The 19,617-nt window shown below is 40.2% G+C and overlaps 1 protein-coding gene across 4 annotated transcripts in view; it reads right to left on the bottom strand.

The window, feature by feature from the left end:
• TENM4 (teneurin transmembrane protein 4) overlaps positions 1-19,617 on the bottom strand; it is a 342,594-nt gene that overhangs the window by 157,634 nt on the left and 165,343 nt on the right. For all 4 annotated transcript variants that reach the window (XM_075727611.1, XM_075727612.1, XM_075727613.1 and 1 more), the window contains one exon: positions 15,022-15,232. In XM_075727611.1, the coding sequence (XP_075583726.1) occupies positions 15,022-15,232 (211 nt within the window). The remainder of the gene's footprint in view (positions 1-15,021; positions 15,233-19,617) is intronic.

The following is a 19,617-nucleotide window of genomic DNA, read 5'->3' as shown; positions in this document are numbered from 1 at the left end:
CAGTTAAGGATACAAACTTGCCTGGTGTGACTCAGGGCAATTAAGGTCTCTGCACACTCCCAAAAGTTCTTCACTACTGAGAATCAACTCTGAAAAGCGATGAAGATTCATGCAGTACATCTTTGTCTCAAAGCTACTCCAAAACATCTCAAAAAGTATTCCCATAAAGGATGCATTAAATGAACCTGTTTTTTTCTCATGAACTCCAGAGCTAATGAGAACAAACCAGGCTTGTGACTAGGCTTGTGGTCAACAAGTCTGAGAGTTGCATGTGCAGTACTGAGCATGGTCCTGTTTATATTCTTAGGTACAATTACAAACTGGAATTTCTTTTTACTTTGAAGATTGCAGGCATTATTAAGTCATACGTACTTAAGACTTCACATAAAAACCTCTGTCTTCATCCCAGGACTGAATTTAGTTTCAATGGTTGCGGACTGTGCCAGCTGGAGAGCTGACTTGACTTTCTGGCCCTTCTGAAATGTACACATGGTACATGCACACACGTCCGTGCACACTGCTCTAATACCTAACTTTCAATTTAAACAGGAGGTGGTGGGTGACTTGGCATAAGAAATTAGGGAGTCATCATGGGGGAAACCTAGAAAGAATGAAGAATCAAATGGTCAAATTTGCACATCTGTTGCAGAAGCTAGGACTTAAGAGCCTGATTATTATCTAATGGGACTTAGAAGAGATCAAACTCTTAACTTTTAGGGAGACCTTAAGTTAATAGCACAAAGCAATTACTGTCTTTTAAGTATGTCTATAGTCAACATTGCTACAGAGGTGACAAACTGTCAATCAATAAATAAAATCAGGTCACTGCAGTTATGGCTAGGTTCTAGTCTCCATTCCACAACTTATTCTGTAAGCTGTTACACGTAATTACAAGGATATTTTCCAATATATACAAAATTCCATATGGTGTTTTATGAATAATGCCATGGGAACTGCTTTAGAGAATCATGACAATGTTTTGTTTTGTTTTATTTAATTGTTATGTGAGCCCATGGACAATTCTTTTTTAGAAAGAGACATATGTTCTCTGTTTTCAGTCTGACTCCCACAGCTTTCTCTTGGCTTCCAAATCGCTGATCCGATTGACACCAGCTAATAAGGGCAAAGATTATTAATTGGAGGGTCAGCCAATGGATGATGCACGATGCTTTCATATGGTTTTGCTATCGTGTCCAAAGTGAACACTGAAAATGCCGCTCCCATGCCACCTTCCAACAACTAACGGCAGCAGGAGCAAACCTCCTGAAAGCAAACACTGGGGAAAGACCAGCAAAACTTAAGGCGGTGTGGCTTCAAATGGGGATTGCAGAAGCTTGCGCATGGAAGTAATTGTCCTGTCAGCTTCAAAATCTAATTAGCAACTGAAAAAACAAGTAATTTCCTGAATAAGTATTGTAAACATCCAGATCTCTGAGAGATGGAGTAAATGACATAATGAGACACACTGCTTTCAGATGCACACTGTGATTTTGGAGAACGGTACAGAAATGCCTTGTCTGAGGCAGCAGGTGAACACCTACCCTAGTTCAGCCTACCTCACTCAGAAAAAGGAGGACGTACAAAAGTGCTTCTAGATTCATCAAAATGAGAGGTGGAACACATTCATTAAGTGTGAAAGCCTAAACTTCTGTAAGAGCAAAACTCTTCTTCTGAAGTACTCTTTAAGGTCCTTCCCACTCAAAAGCTTTAATTGTCAAAGCAGAGAAAGAAACAGGTCATGGTCTGGAGCAAACCAGCTTTACTTCATGCACCACGTTGACTTACAGCTGCTGAGGATACTTTGGGATTTTTGCCATTTGTCTCAGGGCACTTTTTTCAGTACGAGTAATCTCACAGCTGGTAGCTTTTGAGGGAAACTTGGCTGAAACCTTTATCTCGTTGCTTGTTTTCCCACTGCAAACACCCCTTACCCTGAGAGAAGCTATAAACTGGCATGATCCTGCCCAGACCCATAGTAAGACTTCACACTACACTACCTTTCATTTAAGAATATCACCAAGTTCAACAGGAAATTGCTAATTGTTACCATTCCCAATTTTTTAGGCTGGTAATCTGAGGCATAGACATATACGCCATTTGCTTCATCTCATAAAGTGACTCACGTGACAGTGACAAAGCTCCCAGGCTAATGGTCTGCTCAGGGGACCACTTTGCTGCTGACAAAAAGCCCCATGAAAGCCAACTCTACTGTGGTGAGCTCTATAAAGATCTGTCAGCCTGGCTTACAGTTACCTACATGAATTACCTTTATCCAGATGAAATACAATAAACATATTAAGGAGGTATACAAATGTTAGACTCTTGATGGACTTCTTTTTTATATACTCACCGTGCTTGTTGGTCAGCTGTATAGCTACTTTAACGGTATTTCCACCTTATTTATTTACTATGCAACATTCAACTTAATAGCTTGTTTCTATATCTTTGGGCCAGAGGCCAAGGCAGATGTTTGCCTGACACCAAATCCTATTAGAGGCTGCAGTAACACAATTGCGTGTTAAAGATAAATATTTTATAGCCTACATTTGCCACCAAGCATCATCATTCCCTAGGCATTTAGAGGCAACTATCTATTGGCAAAGAAAAAAATAGTTATCTAGCTGGCAATTGAAGGCAGTAGCTTTCCTGGGAGTTAATAAGCACCAGGACTGCTTTCTAAGAACTGATTAAATGCCATTCAGTGCAGTGTGGTTCCATGAATTCAAATGTAACTATTTCATTCGATAACCTCAAAGAGTTGTTCTGGAACTGGCAGTGTTTGGTGTCAGAAAGATGTAGGAATAGCGCTGCAGTAGAAGAATCATACTTTAATGAATCAATGCTAATCTCAGTTTCTGGAATGAATGTTCAAAGAAAATGAAATGTGTACTAATGAGAATATTCAATATTAGAAATGAAATGCAAAGAGACAGGTTTTTTAGGTATCCTCACTGTTTGGCCTCTTCAACTAGTAGTCTACTCCACCTCTACACTCCTTCATAGAAAGCCACTAGGTTGGTCAGGCAGGACTTGCCCGGATGAAGAGATTGAGAGCAGCCCTGCGGAGAAGGACTTGTGGGTACTGGGGGATGAAAAGCTGGGCATGAGCCGGCAACGTGCGCTGGCAGCCCAGAAAGCCAACCCCATCCTGGGCTGCATCCCCAGCAGCGTGGCCAGCAGGGCGAGGGAGGGGATTCTGCCCCTCTGCTCCGCTCTGGGCAGACCCCACCTGCAGCCCTGCGCCCAGCTCTGGGGCCCTCAGCACAAGGAGGACACGGAGCTGTTGGAGCGGGGCCAGAGGAGGCCACCAAAATGATCCGAGGGCTGGAGCCCCTCTGCTCCGAGGCCAGGCTGGGGGAGTTGGGGTTGTTCAGCCTGGAGAGGAGAAGGCACCGGGGAGACCTTAGTGCGGCCTTGCAGTGCTGAAAGGGGGCCTACAGGAAAGATGGGGACAACCTTTTTAGCAAGGCCTGTTGTGACAGGACAAGGAATAATGGATTTAAACTAAAGAAGAATAGATTTAGACTAGACATTAGAAAGAAATGTTTTACACTGAGGGTGGTGAGGCACTGGCACAGGTTGCCCAGAGAGGCAGTGGAGGCCCCATCCCTGGCAACATCCCAGGCCAGGTTGGACGGGGCTCTGAGCACCCTGCTCTGGTTAAAGCTGTCCCTGCTCACTGCAGGGGTTGGGCTGGGTGAGCTCTAAAGGTCCCTTCCAACCCAAAGCATTCTATGATTCTATGATTCTACACAAGAAATGGCCTCAAAATCTTTTGCTCTGTGTTGGAGAGAAGATATATGTAGCTGCTCAGCCTAAAGTAAATTGCCACATCTACTAATCTACCAACCCAGGGAGATATTGCATACATACCTACTGGTGTAATAAAAAGTTCGACCCTTTCCTTATAAACATCAAATCTTCTGCATACACAGATGCATTTAAAAATAGTAAGTAAGTTAAAAAAAAATCTGGAGGTAAAACAAATACTTAGAGGAGAAATGTTTACTGTATCAAATAAATACACGTATTTATTATCACACAGAAAAAAATTGTTCCTTCCTATTTTCTGCCTAGTCACGTTCCCCTGGCTAAAGAAGATGCGTTGCTGTGAGGGAGGGAGCGCGCATGGAGCAGGGCAGCAGGTAGGTAGATTCCATGGTTCATACTCACCTTGAAATCCTCTGTGAGAGCCACATCAATGCAAAAGGGCCATGAGGAGTGCACAGCATCCCTCTCACCCTACTATGAATTACATCCCACGGGAGAGTGAAGGGACACCACATTATTTCACCTTATTCTCTGCTGCTGCACCAGAGCAGCCTTAGCAAGCCACATATTCTTTCTTCTAGACCTGCTTGTCCAGGATAAAGCTGTCACCTACAAGCTCATTGCAATAACGTCTCTCTCTCACAAAAATGCTCCCTGTCACTGCCCCGACTACGTTAGCAATAATTTTAATAGGAAGTCAGGCAGTATAACATGAAAGGCAAAGAAGATTCTGAAGCTCCGTGAACACATTTAATTTACTTCCCAGTTGCAGAGCTTGCAGTCTTGTTTATTTTTCAAAGAAATGATGGTACTCGATTGAATTTCACTGTAGGGTAGGTTGGATTCTAAGCCTAGAGAACTGTCACCTGCCCTTGTAATTGTGATAACAATGCCAAGGGAGACATGTAGGTGAGAGGGGATAAAACAGGTTTCAGATATCTTGAAACATCAGATTTGACATTATCAGCTAAAAACAAGAAAGGGGAAAAAAAATGCCCTGGAAACAAAGGAAACGTGGAAATGCTGGGTCTGGTATTCTCTTGCTCCTCCTCTTCCTTCCCCAGCTGAAGTTTGAAAGGACTGATTCCTTCTTATGGTACAGCCTCACCTGCTGAGATTTCGGTTTTTCTGCTTCATTTGTGTTTTATAAGGCTTTTACATTTCTAGCTCAAGTAATCCACATCTGGCAGCCGGGGATGTGAAAGTCTTGACAGCATCATGGACACTCAGTCGTTATTTCTGAGTGCTCTTTCACAGTTTCCTCTTCTGTAGGGCACCTATTGTGATGCTGATACTGTTAATGCCACTTGATGTTGTGCCAGATTTTTTTTTTTTTCCTTTTTCAGAAGGCTGTGAGGTCTGTTTTAATTAAAGATCCATGCATATAACCCTGTTTTGCTCTCATATCCCAGTAGAACTCTAACCTTCACATGCAGGTATAAGGATGCTAAATTAGGAAAAGGGCAACAGGCAGGCAGTCCTTTAAACAACTCCTGAAATCACTCCTGATTCTGGAAAGTCAGAGTGAAGTACAGTAATCACAGTATCGAATTGCATGTTATTGTCCCCCCACTCTTCTTCTGCAAGAACTTTAAAAGAAAAGCAATTTGCAGTGGCAGCTACCCCACATCTCCATCAGTGTACTGACAGCAAATACCTGCTCCAGCCAGCAGTGATTCTAGAGGCTGGATGATTTTAAAGGTGATGGTGAAGCACAAAAGGTTTGGCGTTCAGGATCAGTTTGGGTTGCTTATTGAAATCATCAGGAGCTGCTGAGTTTGCCAAATTTGACAGTACATCATGTGAGCACATTTTCCCTCGAGATGTCTGTACTTTTGCTTCTAGGCCTGGCTTGAGATATCTATCCAGGTACTTGAATGGCTCTCACCACAATAATGTCAGTCTTTCTCACACTATTTCAAGCACATTCAACTCCAGACACAGCTGGAAATACTACAAAAACAGCTTTTTTGTGCACTGGTTTTGAACTTCTGTTCTACAGAAACAGGGACCAAGTGGGAATAGTTTGGGGAGTAAATAAAGAAGAGAACAAACCCGACCATTTCAGAAGCCTATGCCACATTTGGTCTGAATTTGGTTTGCCCTTTGAGAGTGAGCTTTATCTCACTGATTCATTCCTTTCTCTTACTGCTTCCTTTTTAAGAAAAATGTTTGCAGTGCAGAATGCCTTATAATCTAAAGCTATCAGATGGTTGAAAGCATAAGGTGTAATGGGATTTCGAAAGCACTTGGGCACTGATCTATGTATACTACCATTTAAGTTAATGGTAAAATCTCCTTTGACTTCACCAACTTTTAGAAAATCCTGCTAATGTATTTCTGCTGTTCATAGGGATATACAGGGAACACCATTTTCTTCCCTGAGAATGTGAGCAATGCTAAAAGCATGAAAGGGTCTATGAAATACAGTTCTTAAGGAGTAGTACATTGAGCATCTGAAAAAACCCTCTGTTCTAAATCACTTGAAATGTGATCATAGGTTAGACGTTAGCTGGGAAACAAAATTCAGTGAATGATTTTAAACAAAGAATAGCTGTTGAGCTGAAGCCACCTTCTTCCTTCTACAATGCAGCTTACAAGCACAATAACACTTTAATCCCATACTTGTAACATACATATGACAAAGCTGTGGAGATCTAGAAAGACACCTTGCAAACATGTCTTTTCTTCCTAGTTTTCCTTTTCTGCAGCTGGAATATTTTTAAACCCGAATTTTGCTCCAGTAAATGAAACTCTCATATACCCAACTTGCCCAAGGGATTGCAAAGAATTTTTTTTTTGTTCCTTCCCACTCTCATAAATTGTTACAAACTAATACAGGAAACAACAATTATTCAGCCTTCAGGGTTCAAATTCTGGAGCCGCACTAGCAAGCGGGAAGTTACTTCACGTTCAGTACATTACAATTTCTGCTCTTGTAGCTCAGGGCAAGGCTAAAGCTGGCCTTGAGTTTCATTTTAAATGATGTTGTAAATTGGTGTATTCTAGGGGAAAAAAAGCAAACCATTCTTGCATACACACACAGAGAGCACCTCAAATGTGATTTCATTTGGCCAAACAAATGCCGTGAAACCTTGGCAATGTTATAATTTAGGGTGCATTAAAGATTAAGTTTCATTTTACACAAAGTCTTTAGCAAATATATCCAGCCTGATAAATAAGGATATACTGGCTGGAATGACTGATGTCTGAGGTTCAACTAGGTAGGTGCTTGGTGCTAAGGACATGCCCTCAAGTGTGATGCCCGGTCTCCAGCCACTGCTACAGAGGGGCTTGAGTCTCCGCTAGGTTTTATGTCAGATCTGCTCCACTGTAGAGATGCCCTCAGTTTCCTGGGGCATCTCAGGTGCCGCTAGATGTTTGTGCTCAGGCAACTGCATTGAGCTCTCGGTGGTCTTCAATCAGGGCCAGAGAAAAAGCAGAACTTACAGCTCCGTTTCTTCCTCTAGCAGACTTGCTGCACAAACTTGGTCAAATCATGTTCCTTCTCAGAGCCGCCAGCAAACCCTCTAGAAACCAGTTTAACATAATTTATGTAACTCTTTTTCTGAGACTGCTGTAGCACTTAGAAAAAGAAAGCAGTCACATCTAATACACAGACCTGCCGTTATCTTTTAAAAAGTCAACATATGCCAGAAGCTACTGTACAGACTATGTCCTTCTCATCCCACTCGGCCCCTGTGCGCAAGGAGAGGTTGGTCCAGTAACTCCCGACGTGTCGATGTTGTTGGTTTCTGTTCTCTTTTGTGGTCTTGCATGCACGTACATACACTTTAACATAGCCTTTGGAAACCTAAGTCTTTAAAAAGCCTGTTCTAGTACAGAAAGAGTTCTCCTTTTGTTTGCCAAAGTGGACGAGTAACTCCCACAACCTTATTTCTGTGCTTTAGCAGGGGAGCATTCATGGAAAGAAAAGTCTGCACAGAGCTGTTCTAGCAGCTCGGTAATACAACACAGGAATAAAACAAGCTGTGCTTACATTAGCCTGCAGTCTGGGGTGCATGGAAAGAGCTATATACAAAAGTGTAAAAACGAAAACCATATGCACTGTTTTACACATCTCTCCAGAAGCCCTCAGATAGCACTATATGCCGTGTTATTAAGGCAGAATTCTGCTGTTCTGAAAAAAAAACGAACTGAAAAAAAGGGACAGAAATAACAGAAAGAAAGAAAAAAGCTTTAACTTCAGTATTAAATAAACCTTTTCTTGACCCTAAAACTAAAGTAATTACCCCAATCAATAAACCTTTTGTACAAGCTCTGTCAGATCAAGAGAACTTGCCTGCTTGCAAACAGCATACTGACAAGCAAGTTCAAGGCTACCAGCCCATGTAAGTACAGATGTAGGCAAAGTTTTTCAAAGAGACAAATCTACCTTCATTTTTCTACCACTTTAAAGCATGATCAAAACCAGACAAAATCTGGATCATTAAAGACATTCAGATGTCTAACTTCTACTGAGATGAATACTTATTGGCATCCAAGCAATCTTTACAAACATGGCTTAATTTCTTTTGTACAACAATATAAATGAAAATATGTGTCTGCTTGTCTATTTTTCCCTCCCAAATTATCACTTGTAATCATAAGATCTATTGAGTGTACATACACAAACCAAAATAAAAACAAAAACAAGACCAAGAAAAAGCTCAAGTGCAACGTTAAATAAATTATTCCATCTCTGCTTTAAAGCTAAGCTAGCTTTACACACTGTAATTTTCTACTGCTAGCTTTTGCTCACAGAGCATCAATGAGGAGATACACTCTGCATGGAAAGAGCAGCTGTGGAAGTTTTTGCAGCCAAGTATCTGACCTTTCCAGGCTTCTTATTATTTAATTATCTTTGAGATGTGTCCCTAATTTCCTCTTTATTAGAGATGCCTTACATCTTCAAAAGAAAAATCCTGAAATAACAATTTTGCCTGCCATTATGGCTTGGGAAGCAGGTTTATTATTGTTTGTTTCAGAATTGTTTCAGACACTTGCAGAGAGAAAAAAGGTCATTACAAATAACATGTAGATTTGAAACGATTGGTCTGACTTCAGATTTCTTGGAAGAGCTGCAGCTCCAGCAGAACGAGGCAGAAAGCTGCAGGTAACTTTTAGGGAATGGTGTGCCATAGGATCATGTACAAACATTACTGACTGAAGCTGAAGGGGATTAAGAACCAGGAGCAATACTTGATCCTTGAGCAGTTGTCCAAAAAGGCAGACAGGGAGATAAAACAGCACTGGAACATGCTCATCCCCTTGGCTCACTTCACTGGAAAATGAGAAGGTTTATCAATTTTTGGGAAAAAGATGAAAAGATTAAGGGGGCACTGACAAAGCTATTGTTGACTTCCAGATGCTAAAGTTTTAAGGGCCATATCACTATCCATCTAAAAACATCAGCACTGTTTTACAAAGAATAGCAAACAAAGAACCTTTGGACAGGGGGAGTGCAAACTAACATGAAAAGTTTCACCTCCCCACAGCCCTCCTTCCACTTCCAGATCTAGGCTCAGGCTATGTTTGCTTTTTATTAAGCCTTATAAAGCAAACAGATTAGATTTACACATAGGCTGGAGGAAAAAGTGAAATCTCACCAAGCACACTACTATGCCTGCTTGTAGAGGGGAATTTTTGCAGCTTATAGAAAGCTCAGACAGAGGGGGTTCACCCCACATCTCTGGCTCTCCAGGTGACACCCTGCCTATCAGGCTGGGCTGGATTTGGCTAGGCTGGAGATGGCAATCTCCCGTCTTCTGCATGGACTAATTCAACTCTCACCGAAGGACCTTAAGTCCTGTGGCCAGCTGGATATTTAGTGGAAGACACCTTGCAGTGCTGCAGCATAACCAGAAACTACTCTGTGGATAAGTGTAAGTTTTCAATCAAGCAGGCCTGTCAACCTAACATCATTCATGATTCACAATGGAAAAAAACCCTAACACAGCCTGGCAGGGACTCATAAATGCCCTTTTTGCCTCCTACCCGAACTGAGTGACTGTATCTTTTCTAAATACAAACTGGCTGATACCTACAAGCTTCACCACACTCAGAGAAGCTAGGTAAGAGCTGAAAGCAGGAAACAAACATCAAAAAAGGGGTGGAGGCAACAAGAGGGTAACCAAGAAAGGCACTGACCATCTGACAGAGTGTCTGTCAAACAAGGGCTTGTAATGGGACACATAGAGCTGAAGGGAAAAAACTATTTGCAGAGCACACAAAGCTCTGCTGTTATTTTGCAGGAGAGAGGTCAATAACATCAGAAATGAAGTTGTGATTTTCCTCCCTGCCACGCTTCTCATATGCTACTATATTTCTTTTTCTGTGCAGAGCAAGAAAAGAGTTGTGAGTCTGGGAAGGAACAGACTACTGATTAATTATCTGTAGAGGGTTACCACAAGGTGGAAGTGCTCAGAAGCCCCTCTGTGAAACAGGTGAAGGGCTAAGATGACCATGCTCATGCAACAGCGGGGAAGAACACTTGTAGTAACTGAACACTTCCATGGAGCAGCTGGAGTCCGATTAACAGTTAAGGGGTCCTGATTCAGCAAAGTACTTGCTAAACTTTCAGCCTTTTTTGCCAGATGTAGTGTAAGGAGAAGTTCAGAAAAGGGTAGCTGGGACATTAAAGCCTCTTTTCCTCAATCAGAGTCCTGAGGGTCTAATAGTACATGGGGGAGTTTTAAGTCAAGTAACTCAGCCATTAAGGAGCTAAAAGAAAGTGTAAGCAACAGATCACACCCCATGTTAGTCTGCACGGTCTCCTGACTCCTCGATATTTACGTGAAACCAATTTAGACTTTTCCAGACATTAGCAAAGCAAGTGTAAATAACGTGAATGGCTTTCAGACTGTATGTGGATCACACTTATGCATCCCTTCTGAATTGGAAGTTGATAAAGTCAGCCTACACATAGGCAGCAAAAGTAAGGGAAGCAAATCTGAGTTACTCAGGCTCTTCCTTTTTCCTTTGCTAAGAACAAGCTAAACACGAAAGCATTTTCACTCAGAGCTAGGGAAGTCATTCTTGTCACCTCTCACACAAGGAGCGTTCCCAGTCCGATGCCTGCCTCTGTGCCCTGTAATTTCTTTTCTCCTTTCTAAGCTCAGTCCTACTGTGAAGCACTCCTCTGCTGGTATCCCTCTTGTGTGTGAACTGCTGTCCTAGGGACTGTATGGGGGTGGGATATATTTTAGGCTATTGCAGGAAGGGAGCTTGCCTTTTGATGTATATTGCAAAGTGCTGCACGTGCTGGCAGCCCCTTATAAATAACACCACCAGCTTGCTTTGCACTTTGATGGAGGAAAGTACTTACAGTAGTTTTCTTTAGGGATAGCAGAAGGGGTAGGAGGAACAATGGTCCTTTTCTTAAACTTAAGCGTTGTCTCTTGCAGAAGATAAAAGTGAGTTAAAACCTTGCATCCTATCACGGGTGTTCTACATGTGTTTTCTGTTGCTTGTTGGGTGACATGCTGGTAAACAGAGATGCTCTCCTCTCACAGACAGCTGATTTTGCTTTTCCTTTTGATTTCTCAGTGGCCCTGCACAGTCAAGCTTGCCTGAGCTCAGCAGCAATAGCTGCTGGACGACACTTTCTCTCTGACTCTGTAGCTGCTGTTTTCAGGCTCTCAGATGTTTCTTGCTTCTACTGAGCAGATTTTTGGCCAACATCTCTGTCTCAGATGCGCTGATTCCAGCTGATTCCTCAGCCTACGATTTTGCTCCACTTATACAAGATTGCTCTGAATCAATCACCACTATCAGGCAGAGGTGAATCCACAAAGCCCTTTTCAGAGAAGTGTTTCTATTAGAAATTTCAGAAAGTGCTGCCAATGTAATTTACAAAAAGGTTAATTTATTATTGAGAGACCTTGATTGTCCATTCCTTTATAATGTCTTGCATTGTAATTCAGACGAATGGGATATAAAAATGCTATTAAAAATGAAAACTTTCCTAGAATAATCTTTTTTCCCCTCCACCTGAATTGCCTGTATTATGCAAAAGTATAAGCTTTGACAGGCATTACGATGCTGTATTCTCCCCAGGTTTACGCGCAGTGGCATGTAACAGGCACACATTTTGACACCACCTAACTCTTTAGTGATGATGGTTCCACATCCTTTTAGAAAACAGGCTAAACTGCCACCTCAGGCCCCCAAAATCAGTGCTAATGTTCCTGAGTGGACTTAGTTATAGCTATATCAGATTCTAAAACTGTATGATGGACAGCCTCACAATTTATGAATTTAACGCTGTGTTACCAAACTGGGAATACAGATGCTTTTTTCCATTTTTCTCCAGTTTTCACTGGAATAAAGGAGGCCAAATCATTTCAGACAAGCACTGTACAGTAATTGCAGTTGATATTGTCATACAGAGCCTGCAATGATTTTACTGGCTCTGAAAAGTTCGGTCTGTTGGAACATAGCACATATACTTGGAAAATCAGCACCCTTTCCATTCGACATTTTTATTGCTGAAATAAAAGCTACGGTCCTTTACTCAGGTGAGTCCTTACTCACAGGGGAGGTTTGCCCAAGGAATGACTGCACAGTTTGGCTTTATGAACTTATCATTATGATCACCATTATCAATTTTGCACTTTCTACTATTATCTGTGATTATTAATTAATGCTTAATGCATTTTCCCAGCAGTTCTATCAGCCTCGCAGCATCTCTGGGGAAATGGCACTCTCCTCAGTTTTACGTGGTGAGCAGCTGAAGCATGAGCCTGGGTTGGGTGAGAATTAGCACATCAATCAGGATTCAGGAGTTCCAGGCTGCTGGTCCTCAGATCACTGGATCCTACTTCTTCCTGCATCGCAGCTATACCTTTCAAACACACTCTCACTGTAAGCCCTATGCCTGTGCAATAATAGAGGGAGATTTTTCTATGTGCTCCTGCCACAGAAATCAAATTAAATGGCAGCTTGTCTCTGACAGTCAACACAACAATTCTGCAGGTTCCTCACCCCACACAGATAGATCTAAGGCTCCCATCACGTGTGACTTGATTTATTTGTTTGGCATTGCAATTTTACACCCTGGTTCATAAACACTGTGTCAGGTTGCTGTATCCTCTTTACTCTGGCACTGACAAAAATTATAACACTACAGTACTATAGCATTTATAGACTTAGAATGTAGCAACCATGTCTTGCCAGACCTCATGAATACACTAGAAAGGTTCTGAAGCATTACACTACATTTACACAAAACACCTGCTTTGATTTTTTCTTTAAACAATCTGTTGAAATCTAGACTAAGAAGAAAGGCACCACCTTGTTAAGGCTATTACATTTTTTTTATGGTACTTATAAAAACGCTGCACTTCGGCCAAATTCTAGCCAAGACACATCTCCCTACCTACAACTTCTACTTATCTCAAGTGAGTTTCAAAGTGCATAGCTTGTACCTAAACAGTTTTTCCTGTACACTATAGCTTTGTGTTGCTATACAGCTGCCAGTGGGCAAAGTGATTCCCACGCATGGGGCAGAGCTCTCTCTTGCTGTATAGCAAAAGAAAACTTCCTTGTACTGAAAGACAGAATGATTCAAGGTCAGCAGGGGATATATCACGGACTGTTCTGTTTATCACGTGGTCAGAAAGGTATAGCAGAGTATAAACAAAAAAAATAGGATTGCCTTAAAGTCAGTGTGACATGCTTCTCACCCACACTATTCCCCTATTTTTCAAAGGCAAATTAAGAATGTTTTGTCTTCCCCACCCCCGCCCATGTTAGTGCAAGGAAGCCAAGAGAAAAGTCTGGCTAGAACACTTAGCATGGCTTTGAAAACAAGAACAACTAGTGACTGTGCTTTAAAAGTGTTTTCTGCTGTGAGAGTCTTACCTATTTCGCTGTGATGGGAAACTTTAAACTGAAGAAATTCTTAGATAAGGAAAAAACTGTCGCTTTCAGAAGAATACCCGGAGGTTCTTTTGGGCAGAAGGTGGTCGGTGTAAGTAAAAACTCAAATTGCTAAAGCAAACTAAGTGAAAGTAAATCCACATTGCATAGTGCAAGACTTCAATTTCATAAACTAACACGCAACTATTTCTAGTGTTGCTTAACTGTGAGCAGGACTGAACATGTGCATTTCCAGGTTTTAAATTTAACACAGAGTATTGCAGAAGTATTTCCACTTCTGCATTAGATAAACTTTAGCGCTAAAATGGAATATTGGGATCTTAATGACTTTGCTTTAGTAACACCTAAACTTTTAATTAACCTGCCAAGACAAATTACAGCCCATAGCTCTTAGGGAACTATTGCAGACAGCTGAGACTCAACACCAATGCCTCTTCTGGGAGAGGGATTAATGGCAGCTTTGGAATGAGTCTGCTTTTTTCAGCAAAGAAAAAAAGTCCATTAAACAATCACTGTGGCTAGAAGAAAGCTGAGTGCTAGCTTTACGGAGCAATCTTTAAATTACTACCAAATGAATTTGGGTATACGAACAGTTTCAGAAGGTTAGTCAAATTTAAAATTAAATATTATTGAATCAGAATCAGATTCTGATATTGACAGGGTGAAGAAAGAATACCCAGTGTGCTAGGCTGTCAGGCAGCCACAGGCACCATCCTTTCCTCCTTGGACAGCAACAAATTGGTACCTTTGCACTGAACTGGCAGGGCACTTTACTGCCAGAGAAAATTAGAGACCTGTTTAGACAATTTGTTCTTCTTAAGAAATCTCAGCTTCTTTCTGCTAGCAAGGAGAAACAGAGATTCCTGTTATTGTGGCTCCTACTACCAAGCCTTGCAGTGCTCTTTATTGGAGTTTTAATGCCAGTACTCTGCCTGAACTCCAGCTTGAGTAGTTTTGATGGTGCTCAAAGGCAGGACCGTCTGTCACACAGAACTGCTGCATGGTGCTGCTGTGCACTCTTCTATCATTCCTATACCTCTGCTCCAGGAAGATTAAAAAAACCCAACCAACCAAACAAAAAACCTAAATAAAAAGAAGATCAAAGGAAGAAAATGAAGCAGGGAATTTCAAGCTTGTAATCCATCTTTGGCACTGAGTAGAATCTCGTTATGGATATAGTTACTGAAAAGGTCTACAAAATACTTTGAGATACTTAGGGCCTAACAGTATTCAGCCTGTTGCTAAATACATCCCCTACAAGCATTCTCTCTGAAACCACACAAAGCTACCATGCAATTTGAGTATGTGCGTTAATACTTGGCCTCAAGGCATATTTAGGAGTTTAGGAATAAAGCAGGAAATCCTTACCAATAGCAGTAGTAAGAAAAGAAACCACTTCTGATTCCTTGCCATCATTGTAGAAGGCTAAATGCCATATTCCTGAATCTAAATACTGGATAAACCCTGTCTCATGGCTGGACAAGGGCACAAAAGCTCTGTGCTGCCGCTGAGGTCCTTCTAAGCTTCTTGCCTCCTGTGTCAGTAGACGTCTTCCATCAAGGAGCTCGACAAAGTCAAACTGAAACATAAAAAAGAGTGATGTTTGTGTGTATTTCAGGCTTCCTCAAGCTTAGTCTCTTGCTCTGGGTCTGTCTTATGAGGCAGACAGACATACTTCATATTAAGTATTAGAAACGTACATCTACAGAAGCATCAGAAATAGGATTTTCTCTGGTAACTCAAGTATGTTCCTGGACTACCTGCAAGTAACCATTTGGGAAATATCTAGTATATGAAAGTATTTTTCTGTAATTACGTGAATCAAGAAATCACCTTTATTTAGAATGTGATTTGGGGCATATTGGCCCTACAGATGTGTTCTCATTCCGTAGGAACATAGGCAGGGAAACATGAGGTCCAGGGACCATGCCTAAATTGCACTGTAAGTATAATGATAAGCTTATTTGTTAGCTTCTTTGTGCTTTGTCTAATAAGGCAAACAGACAGAAAAATGTATCCAGCCTAGCTGGTTGTTTGCCAGAATTGCTACGGGTCACCAAGAAAAAGGTAAGAGGTATTTGTAAGTAAATTCTGGTAGAGGTCTTGCAGAAGTATCTTCCTTAGTCAGCAAGGCTTTTATCTTAAAGCAATAGCAAAAGTGGTTAAAAGATCATAGAAGACGAAGATGGAAAAGAGATAAAGGAATATATACAAGTCCCATTTAGGGGGTGGCTTCTGGAATTTTTCCTCAAAAGGACATATTTATTTTTTGCCAGGGTAACCAGCTAAACAACTGCTTTGATTTTGCTACTAGTATTGCAACTACCTTTAGTTCCTTATTTAAGTAACTTTCCACTAACTTTCTGCAATAATTGTATTTTGGCTGGTAATATATTAATGGGCTGATTCAGATACAAGCCTAGCAGACATCACAAATGTTAAGTGAACCTTATCTAATCTGACTTTTATCATGTGTTGAGGTGAACAGGACATCTTGAGAGCAGAATCCAGCAGTTGGGGCACAGCTTAGCTTTTCCATTCCCTGACTTCACTTGGTTTTGCCTCTCTCATCCAGTTGGTCAAATAAGCTTGTAGTTTTTGGCAGGAAAGAGGAAAACAGGCAGAAAGAAACACCACTTATTTTTGTACAATTAACTGTTGGTGCACTGAATGGCTGCTGAGTGTCGGCTAAGTGTGGCAGCAATATTTAGACTTTTGACTTCACTGTAACAAAATTCGCGTGCTTCTGTTTTATTATTGTCTGGTGTGGTCTTTAAAGTCAACCCAGATAAGGACTTGATGACATGTTCTTTCCTCTGCAGCCATTGCTAAGTTAAAAAAAATTAAAAGTGTTTACTTCCAACAACATTTTGAGAAATAAGCTACATATGATATAGTTTGCACATGAAATGGCAAAATTTGTCCCTAGAGTATTTTAATTACAGTATTTTTAATTATTTATTTACATGAAATAACTTTTGAGCCTTGCTTTAATTTTTTTGTTGTATTTCAGTATATAGATCACTGAAATTTGGTGCTGAAGTGTCTTTTGAGACCATAAAAGCTGGCACACCTGCAAAGGACATTCCTTTTTGATGTCTGTCCAAGTTAGCTTTATCAGAGACAGTTTCTGTTTTGAAGGAATACAATGTAAATACAAATTATAAAAATGTAACACAAAAATATAAAATCTAAAACCATAATGGAAATATAAAATCTAAATATATATAATTAAAAATATAAGTTTCTGTTTTGAAAAAAATACGATGCGTTAGTGATTTTAAAAGATGATGCTAGTGAGTGATAGGTTGGTTTGACTGACACTGTGTGAGCCAGGTATTTGTAGACCCACTGAGGATGAGCTATTGTCTATTCCTCATCAGCTCTCAGTATGGGTATGACACAGCTGAGAAAGACAGTGACAGAGGTTTGGTTGCTGTTTGGTTGCTGGGAATGTCTCGACGGGGTTGAGTCTGACTGAGGAACACATTGGCCAGGTGTACTGAAGAAGTTAAAACCAGTAAAAGAAAAACCTACATACTTCCATTTCCATTTTGGAGCATGATGGGACAGATTGACTGGATTTTTAAAAGGTACAGGTAACTGCAGACACCATAGGTAAAGTTCATCTCACCAAGTGCTGACATCTCTGTGGCAGCTTAAATTAGTTTTCTAGAACTACTGGATTGCCATCAAAGAAAGAGACGCATCTAGAATGCAATCTGCCTCATCGTAAAGTTGACATCTAAGAAATGTCTCATGGATTGTGCCTTATGAGCATCCATTTCTTGCTACATACTACATGTAGATGCTTAAAGCTTAGTGAGATGAAAACAATTTCAAGGCACCCAGCTACAGTGAGCTGCTGTTGTTGCAGTCCAGTCTGGGTTATGCTTACTTGGGGCTTCTGGCCAAAAGTAAAAGTTTATTTTTGTAAATATTTGCAAGATGCTGCTGCGGATGTTGATGAATTTGCAAGGAAATCGTAGATAAAATACCACGTTAATACAAATTGTACAAATGGAAAATGCCTCCTACAAGCTGTGATGGCCCTAAAATTTATGATTTAACAAAATTTGGCCCAGGTTAAAAAGAGTTTAAAAAATTATTTGATCTAGGAAGATTAAATCTAATAGACCATAATAAAAATGTGTCACTTTTATTATGATTTGTTGAGAAGAATGAGAAGAAATGCCTTTAGTTAACAGTAAACTAGTTTAGGCTTCTGCAGGCTGTATTTCAAAGACTACAGAAATTTGGAGCTTGCATTTTCTTCCTACTTATTTAGTGTCCATGGTTGTTGACAACCTCAACTAGAAGACAGATCATCACAGGCAGAGGAAGTTTCCCAAAGAGCCTCTGGAATAGTTTGTTGTTTCAGCATGGATAAATATTACTTTTAATATTTTACCAAATTCAGGAATATATGCTAAGCATCTAAAGCTTTGGGATCAATTCAAAGATCCTGAAAGAGAACAGACTATGTTAAGGCGCATGCTACAGAAGATGGATTATCTAAACAGAAGAAATATCTAATTATCTAACACAGAAGAAAATCTGATTATCAGCTAGAATTTTACTACTGCCATCAACTACATAAGCTGGGGAAAAAAAATTGACCATTTATTAAATTCTTCCAGGGGAGATTGCATCACTGCTCTAAGCATACGTTTTGCCAAAGTCTTGTTTATGAAATTCCTTACAAAATTTGGAGATATAAAACCCATTCAGTAGATTTATGGGGTGCAGCAGATACTGTGGATTATGCAAGAAAAAAGATGAGATTTGTGTAATATGTACTAACTATGAGAGACAAGTGTACAATTTCAACACAGAAAACGTTACCTATTTAACGACTCCTAAGGCTAATAAACTTTGGTGAGATTAAATGTTAAGGATTAAACTTCATATAAAAATATACAGGAGGAGAACAATGTTTTAATTGACAGCAAGTTTATAAAATAATAAATCTAGGAACAGGGATCCTTTCAAAATGAAATTAAATATTAACAAGTAATATATCAATATTGTTTCAATAGCTGCAGTTTCATTAAGTTATTTCTTCAGAACAGGGTGGGGTTGGGGCTCTGTTTCTATTAGTGTACCATGACTTTTATTGTTTGAATAAAAATGTGCCTCTGGTCATTTTTGGTGATGTTTTAGTCCAGATGATGATTTTTTTACATACTTGGCAGCTCTCAATTAGTGGCTACACAAAAAGCAGCACTTAAAAGGACTCTGAGCAAGTGCATTGCCTCCTCCAGCATGTAATATTGGCAAACATGTGCCACATCCCACATTTAATGTCTCACTCTCAGCTGAGGCTTCAACTGATACACAACCATGCTATTTTAAATGGGAAAGGTCCTGACACTGACAAATCACTCAGAACATCCCAGCAAAAATGAGGTTAAAGAAAAAACAGCGGCAATGGTGAAGTCAGTGTGGGCTTCTTAATTGCTTAAAACATTACTATGGTTGGGTGTAGCGCCCTGCTACATTTAAAGATTTTAAGTTCAATAGACTTGAGGTTTAGGTGTCAAATTTTACATTTGTTATTTAAACAATTGAAACTATTCATGTAATAACTCCTGTTCCATAACAGAAATTAATAATGATAATAAACAAGTAAAATCAGACTTAATATAGATCTCTGATCTACAATTAGTATTATGTGACCACAACTTGAATTTTTATTTAAACAATACGGGAGTTTTAAGTTTTAAATATTTTAATCTCCCTGTAAAAAGAGACTGATTAAAAATGGGCAATAACAGCACTACTGTGTCACTGAATTTATGACCTGCTGATCCTATTGAAATATTTTAATTCTGCAGAAAAGTAGGCAGAGAAAGCATAGATTTATGACACCTCTGACATAAATAAGTTGCAGGTGTGTTACATGTAGAAAATACCATATTACCCAGAAAGACTGTAACAAACATATTTGTTTGTTCAAGAAGA

Source organism: Pelecanus crispus, chromosome 1 (genome assembly GCF_030463565.1).
Source record: "Pelecanus crispus isolate bPelCri1 chromosome 1, bPelCri1.pri, whole genome shotgun sequence".
Lineage (NCBI taxonomy): Eukaryota > Metazoa > Chordata > Aves > Pelecaniformes > Pelecanidae > Pelecanus > Pelecanus crispus.
Note: the sequence above shows the minus strand (reverse complement) of the source record. Positions and strands in the feature narration are given on the sequence as shown.